The 8,073-nt window shown below is 39.7% G+C and overlaps 1 protein-coding gene across 1 annotated transcript in view; it reads right to left on the bottom strand.

Annotated features, from left to right (window-relative positions):
* Positions 1 to 8,073, bottom strand: part of LOC102198796 (probable polypeptide N-acetylgalactosaminyltransferase 8) — a 25,506-nt gene that overhangs the window by 11,293 nt on the left and 6,140 nt on the right. Inside the window, exons 3-7 of the mRNA XM_013911292.1 lie at positions 3,676 to 3,842; positions 3,406 to 3,589; positions 2,966 to 3,163; positions 2,720 to 2,834; positions 2,440 to 2,625 (exon numbers count right to left, since the gene is read on the bottom strand). Of these exons, the coding sequence (XP_013766746.1) occupies positions 2,440 to 2,625; positions 2,720 to 2,834; positions 2,966 to 3,163; positions 3,406 to 3,589; positions 3,676 to 3,842 (850 nt within the window). The remainder of the gene's footprint in view (positions 1 to 2,439; positions 2,626 to 2,719; positions 2,835 to 2,965; positions 3,164 to 3,405; positions 3,590 to 3,675; positions 3,843 to 8,073) is intronic.

The raw sequence follows: 8,073 nt of genomic DNA, 5'->3' as shown, positions 1-8,073 counted from the left end.
AGAAAAATCGCTAGCCCCGGGACGTCGGGCTAGCGATTTTGCGAGCCCTGCAAATAAACACTTGGTCCTCTCTTTCTGGCCAGACATGTGGCAGCACTTCTGCTATCATTTGGTTTCTATTTAACAAAATAAAAATGCAGAAATAAGTGTACACATTAGTTTTTGACTCTGTCACTGAACTAACACAGCCAATCCCTCAACATGTTTCTCTGCTCATATTGCCTTCATATTAACTCATTTATAACATTGTACTCAACAACAAACAAATCCAAGCAAAAATTTCAGGGGCCAAATTGCAATATATTTCTTCACATCTATAAGTACCACAAGTAGGGGTGACGTGGGCCACAAGTGGCCCCCGGTTTGAGACCCCACCTACAGCAGACCATGGAAACTAATACCATTAAGCTCGTGGCACACTGATCTTAATGCCAGATGAGGCTTGAAACTCTCCAGTTTCTGAGTCACCAGTGTTGGTGGCTTTTACATGTGTCGTCCTATATGGTGACTCCCCCAATAACTTTATACAGCCTCACCTTTTGTCTGAAGTAACATGTTATATTTTCCATTAGACTCCCCTCCCTGAAAGCCCACTTTCGATTGATTAGCTACCATTTTCTTATCAGAACCCAGTGCTTGAAAGCCCCGCCTCCTCATGTCTGCAGTGACCATATAAGGAAATCTGTGCCAAACTGACATAATCTTAGCACAAAACTGGAAACAAACATTGCAAATTAAGCTAACAGGGGTTGCATTTATACATACTGAGCTAATTATTTCGAAATCTAGTCACATTTCAGATGAGTATCCAATACAAAACAGAAAAAAGCAAGAGTGCAGTAGGTACAATTTAAATTAATAAAAGTGTGTGAAGAAGTTGAATTAGGTGAAAACACCTTTAGATCATTAGCACACTTGATATGCAGTATTGTTTACAGACAATGTTTCAAGAATACAAGACATTACAGCGTATTCATGTGAAGGACAGATTTCACATGTTCTGTTTATAATCTAATGAGTTTGACAAGTAAAACACTGAAGAATACATATACTAAACTACAGATGGCACGATACCACTTTTTAATGTCCGATACCGATATCATAAATTTGGATATCTGTCGATACCGATATGAATGCGATATAGTGTGTTTTTAATCAATAAAACTGTTTTTTAATATCTTGCTGCTTTTTGTATAAGTTCATACTCAAGTTAAAAACAAAACAAAACACTAAAGCTATTCTGTTATACCTGTATGCAAAAAACACACTGCACCCAAAACATTTCATAGTTCAGCAACACTGATCAATCTAATAAACTTAAATCTACTCCATCCTCCCTATTCTGGTATTTTAAAGAGTAAGCATCCTAACTAATCGAGCTCTAAAACTCCCAGCAACCCCCACCCTCCACCTCATGATGCTTAATCGATGTAATCAACTTTAATTTGATGCAGTGTGAAAAAAATGCACAGAAATCAATTATTTTTTAAGAATAATTAAATAGATTCAACATCTTTCTTCAACAGAACTGCAGACTGCACAGATGGTACCTTCCCAAAGGAAAAAGTAGTATAGCTTACTAGGGTATATTAGACTTAATAGTTACTATATACAGTAATGGACTTCTATATATTTTACACAAGATTAAAACTTTGGGTGTAAGATTCAGATAATTAATTATTAAAAGCTCGACATTTTAAATGAGAATAAGAAAGAAAAGTATGTCTTTGTGCCCCCTTTTCCCTGTTAATGCCCTATCGGCCCCCCTGGCTAAACTTTGCTAGATCCACCCCGGCACAGTTACCAGCCGTCAGCTGCGTAGAAAAAGATCCTGGTGTAGAAAGTAATATTAAATACATTCTAAGCTTAAACGTGCTGCTGTTGCTCAGCCGCTGGTTTCCTCTTTCTGGCACGAAGTGGGCCAAAAACAAACAAGAGAGACGGACTCACGACAGAAAAGCCGATCAGCTGATCATTGATCAGTTTCATGATTGAAGTAGCAGCAGGAGAGAGAGAGAGGCAGTCGCTCCATATATCGGTTGTTAAGCTTAACGCGGGAACGCTTTACAAACATTCAGAGATGAACTTACACACTTGCTTTACTTCTCTCTGGGATCACCTCCTCGGAGATGAAATGCTGGTTTGGTAGCGAGGCTACAAATACGCAACCAGACCACCGACAGGTCTCACACGCCACAGCCGCTCTATCACGTGATGCATACTGCTCCAAAGTGCTACGGTTATGAGGCGAGTTACGGCGTGTTGTAAGTTTTGTGAGGTACTTTTTTGATATTTAATGGATCGGATTACATTTTTTATTTCTCTCCGATATGCGATCCAGTAATTTACGTCAGTATCGGACCGATACCGATACGTAATATCGGATTGGTCCATCTCTATACTAAACATAAACTTTAGATTATAAATCATCATACAAACCTCCAGTGGGATGTTCCACGCGATAAATACATTTTTCTTGTATTCATCTAACCAGATATCTGCCACCCTCAGAGCATTTCTTCTCATGGCAGGGCTGAGATCAGGTGCATATGGTTTATGGGCCCTCTCGATGTGGGCTATCCTCGAACAGGGCACAACCTCTATACTTCCTCCACACAGCCACACCTGAGTAGACACAGATCAGATGGCCGTGATCGGCAAATCTTCAATCTTAAATAGTTTAAAAGCGTGGACTATAATATTATTACTAATAACTTACACGAATTCCAAGTTCAACATTTTCCCCACCATAAACTGTCATCCCACCATCCAGCCCACCAATTTCTCCAAGAAAAGCTCTGTCTGCTGCAAAGATTCCCATAACAGAGGGACTCCTGTGCAAAAACCAACACATGAGTTTTTTTTCCCAACAATTCTCTACCTATATTGTCTGCAATCCAATGTCACTTGAGATACATTTTGTGATGCTGTCTCTATCGCCTCTTTGCTTGCACGCTTCACGTACTTCCCCGGTTGTGATTCATCCATCTTCTTTACCCACTCAGAGCTAAAGGGCTCGTATGTGCACCACATTGCCCAGTCAAAGCCATGAGAAAATGGGATATATCTTTCCACGTGTAGGTCATCAAAATGGACCTTATCAAAAACAGGGGACACTACAACAGTCCTGTCAGCTTTGATCCTGTCCAGCAAAGGTTCTGCCCTGCAGAAGAGGAACAAATAAGACACCAAGAGAACTTTCCAGTATGTCATTTTTCTGTTCATAAGATTTCATCCAAAATTACTGTTTTTATCTGAACTTGAAGCGCTAGCAAAAGAAATAACTCATTAAATAAGGAGGGAAACAGGTACTTCATTGGTGGAGGATGTGTTCCTCGACTTCCTACTTTACTCTTGTTTTCCTGGGGGGGAAAAACAAACCATAAAGTTAAAACATGTACTTACCATCCTTCTGTGGCTTCAATATGGGCATCTAAAATGGCCACAACGTCAGCTGTGGCATGCTCCCAACCGGATATCCGGGACTGTGATAAGCCCATTTGTTGCGTATGTCTCACTTTCTTCAATAATCCGGGCATCTCTTTGTTAATTTGATCTATGTAGTCTTGTAAGGGTTTTCCAAGGTCATCTGGAATTGAAATAGAGATCTGTGACAAAGCTGATGTAGTTCAAAATACTGAGTGACATTAGCGAGGACTATCTTTGTAAGCTTACTGTAATTGCTGTAGTCATCCACCAGAATGATTTCTTTCAGCAGCTTCTTTGGAGTGTGGGTGATTATACTTTGTATTGCTCTCTTAATGACAGACAGGGCCTCATTTATGTAGATGAGTATCACACTGATGCTCGGCAGATCTTTGGCATATTTCTTTGCGAGACATCTAAACGGTGTGAGATGGTGTGTATTAGATTAATGTTTTAGTAAGCTCAAACAGACCATTAGCCCAGCCCCGTTTTTCGAGGTTTACTTGGGAGTAGTGAGATAGTTTTAAGCTCTTCTAGGACAAAGGATGACAACATTGGAATTTGCAGCAGAAAATAAATAAATAACTAAAAATACTTGACCGTCATGGATCTCATTAACAAAATGTACCTGCTGTCTCTTGTGTCTTGAAGCTTCCTGTCAAGTGGCAGCTGGTTACTCAGGAAGGCATTGTATCCATAAATCTGAAACAGACCTTCAGCTTCCTTCTGCTCTTGTTCTGTCAGGCCATCGCCCCACTTGGTAAACAGGACGGAGTTTGGGTATAACTTTGGCATAACGATCTTCTCTTCTTCTTTGTCCACATTTTGTAAAATGGAATTTGTGAAATTCTTTTGACCTAAAACCTCGGTTAGCTTTGCTTTTGTGGAGGTTGAAAAACAGAAGGATGAAAACTGTTATTCATTGTTGGGGCAAAAGAAGAAGAAACCGGCTAACAGAATTGTTTTGACTTATCAAGTGCTCTTCAAAAACTCGTCACACAGATCAAATCTAGCATGCATCTTTCCCCCTTTGGGTTCCTAACATTGAAAAAGAAAAAAAATGTAATTTTACCTGAGTTTGCCATTAAAACAACACTCCACCTTCATCATGGCCATATTTATATCTATATTACCGAATTTCCCAGGGGAACCCACCCGAGGGATTAATAAAGTTTTATCTTATCTTATCTTATTTGTTATGATTAAATACAACAACCAAAACATGAGCAGGGTAAAGCAATGTCTATAAAAATGAAAAATGGATGAATACGCTTGAAGAGCAATGCCATATAAGATGGACCAAGCTGTGTTTAACAGCAACATTCGCCATGAAAACTATACACAGGAAACCTTAGTGGACAATTCTTTTTTTATGCAATGAATAGCATTAAAGAAAAAGCATTGAAAGGAGATTTCTCATTGGTTGCAACCCTTATAGTTAGCAGTCTTGGCTTGCTCTGTCTCATTCAGTTCTGCTTTCAGGTAATGGTAGCAGTGGTGGCGATGTAGAATCCCAATAGCCTTTTGCTCTACACTGGAAGCACATCCTCCAGACCAACCACCAACCAACACCACCATGACTTAACAGAGCAACTATTCATAAAAAGAGAGCCATGAGATTGGGAGTACACATTTACTTTTGACACACATACATTTCTTGTGAATGGTGGATCTTTACAATGTGATAGCTAATAATAGGTTAAGCTATTTCACTGAAGGGTAACTTTATCAATAATGCTGAAAAGAAGTCAGCGTGTGAGAATGTGAACTTTGAAACTGATACTCACTCAGTTTGTTTAGAGTCTGTTCGATCCTCTCCAGTTTTCTCTTTAAAAGTTCTTGATCAGCTACTCCCTCAGGAATAGATTTTCTGGGTGTACAACTTCTATTTGTGTAGATGATGAAAATGTATAGTGACAACAGAAATGATCCGATTATTCCAACTCTTCGTATGTTTAGCTTCATTGTGGTTTCTCACAGAGGATCACAGTGTAATTATGTCCTCTGCAGCATTTCAGCTTTCTGTGTCCGTTTGAACAGGCTTTAAAACTCAAGCTGTATAATAAAGCATATCTTATCTTAAAGTTTAAACATTTCTGAAAGAAAAAAAACTCACACAGCTATTAAATAGCATTTTACTGACGTAAAGGTGCAGAGGTGATGCCAAAAACCGTTATCAGGCTAACAATAAAGGGTTCAAAGTACACACAGTAAATTTCATGTGCTTGTAAAACTTACTCAGCCTCCTTTCTTTTACATGAATTTACTGTGGTTGTAATTGATATAAAAATATTAGCACATTTAGGATAAATGACAGCCTTGAAGCATTAAATATTACAGATAAGATTATGCTTGTTGTCCATTTCTATTTTTCTCTCTTCTTTCTCTCAACCAAAAGTTGAACACAGTAAAGCAATAAAATGTGTGTGAAAATAAAAAGAAAGGTCACATGGTTATTGTAATAGCACCTCAGTGAAGGACGAACACCTGGAAGCAGGAATTCTCTTCACCCAACATGCAATTTATTTACAGATGCTGACAACAAGGCAGGTTGGTGGTATGAACCACAAAATAAGAAAGCTGCAAAATGCAAACTTACAACTGTTTAAAAGAACCCAAGGAAACTCAAAACATGTACAGGGTGTGCATGTGTGGCTGCATGAGGTATGGTGTTGTAGGTAAATGCAGTGCAACTCATGCCACCATAGTAAAGACATATACTTGGCGAGACCCTGCTAAGATTTCACAACTGTGTAATTCTATTTCATATTTTCTGACAGCCTCAAAGTTTCCGAGGACTAGAATCTGTAGTAATATAGTTTTTGTGGCTTATTGTAGCGCGGCAGTTTCTGTTTTATTCTGGCGTTGCGGAGAGGGGTGTTCGAGTTATCTCCACCAGTGAGAGTATAGCGCCTCCGGTCCTGGGGTAAGCCGTTAAAACTACTTTTATTAGCATTCACAATTACCGGAGGCTAAGGTTATATTTATCTGTTGTTTTAGGGTTTGATTGCTGCCTTCACATCTCTGTGGCAAACTGCCCGACCTCAATCGGAAGAGTGAAACACCTTCCCAGCTGCTGTTGTGAGGGCTCCTCCTCGGTGGAGCCTGCTGTCTTGTCTTGTCTTGTCGTGAAACTGTTTTTATTAAGTAGGCTTACCTTTTTCTGGTTCACCTGGTTTTATTTTATTCTGGATTGTTGCTTGTACCCTCTGTGATCGGGCTGGAGCGATCCTCTGCCCGAGTGTCGTGCTGGGAACCTTAAACTGCCTCAGCTGCCGATCTCAGCCTGTGGGGAGCCAGACCGGCTTGTGATCGAGGCCTGGACAATTACCACCAGCACGAGTTGTAGTTGACTCGTGGGGCGTAAGCCTTCCAGTGTGGTGTGTGTGTGTGACTTCTTTTATTAAAGTTGGTTTTAGTTTTTATGATCTGTAGCGAATCTGACGCTCAGTGTCCTTTTATTCTTTTAACGTATTTCTCTGTGTTTTATTTCAGTGAACGGAGGACGTGCCAGGGGCCTGGGACCTCAGGTGGTGGGTCGTTTTCACACTTTCTTTTGTACAGCACCGGGTGGGCTGCAGTGATTTTCTTTTTGTGTGATTTTCTTTTGGGTCCACGGCTGCTGGTAAGTCCAAGTTCCACGATTGTTTTATTTTCACTTTAGGACACTGTCAACAACGATGCTACATTTTGCTTTCTAATATTTCATTTATTTTAACCATAAATAAAACTGTATTAATATTGGAGCCAACCTGCCTCGGTGTGCATCCTTGAATGTGTGCGACCTCTTTTTATTCCTTTTATCTATTTTTCTTAAATATATATTTCCTGGGGGTGAAATTCCCCTAGGTGGCGTTGTCAGAATAATAGAAGAATAAAATATCCCTTAAAGAAAGTGTCATTTGCTGTTTGTGTCAGTGCCTCAAAACACCTCAAATGGGATGTTCCAAGCCAAGTTAATGTTGTGCTTGTATTCATCCATCCAGATCTCTGCAACTCTGAGGGCATTTCTCTTCATGGCAGGACCCAGGTCAGGCATGTAGGGCTTGTGGGCCCTCTCGATGTGGGCGATCTTGGAACATGGAACAACTTCAACACTGCCTCCACATGTCCATAACTACATGAACAAAGTGTAACTTAAAAATTATAAAATTGCACTTTGCAAGGATAAAAAATGCAACTACAACTATAGTCCACAATATGCACATTTTCTTAAAAAGTAGATGACAAATACAGAAATCATAGTTACTTTACCATGAAAGAGAACTTCATGACTCTATGATCTTTAGTCACACGAATTCCCAGCTCAACATTTTCTCCACCATACACTTTCATTCCTTCATCAAGGACTCCAATTTCCCCCAGAAACTTTCTATCAGCAACCAGGATCCCCATGACAGATTGACTCCTAAAGTCAAAGAAGAGAACCATATTTTACAGCTGTATACTGATATAACAATATTTAATAAACCAGTTAGATTGAAAAAAATAAAGTTAATAAGGCTGTTGCATTGGCTAAATGCTGATTTCACTTGAACTTACTTGCCAGGCAGTGAACCGTCATTAAGTTTGTAATACTCGGGTGTAAAACTCTCATACATGCACCACAGAGCCCAGTCGAAGGCGTGTGCACTGGGATGATATGTA

This window comes from Pundamilia nyererei, unplaced genomic scaffold (genome assembly GCF_000239375.1).
Source record: "Pundamilia nyererei isolate P.nyererei 1_Seehausen unplaced genomic scaffold, PunNye1.0 scaffold00060, whole genome shotgun sequence".
Taxonomy (NCBI): Eukaryota; Metazoa; Chordata; class Actinopteri; order Cichliformes; family Cichlidae; genus Pundamilia; species Pundamilia nyererei.
The sequence above is the reverse complement of the archived record's forward strand: the minus strand, read 5'-3'. Positions and strand labels throughout refer to the sequence as shown.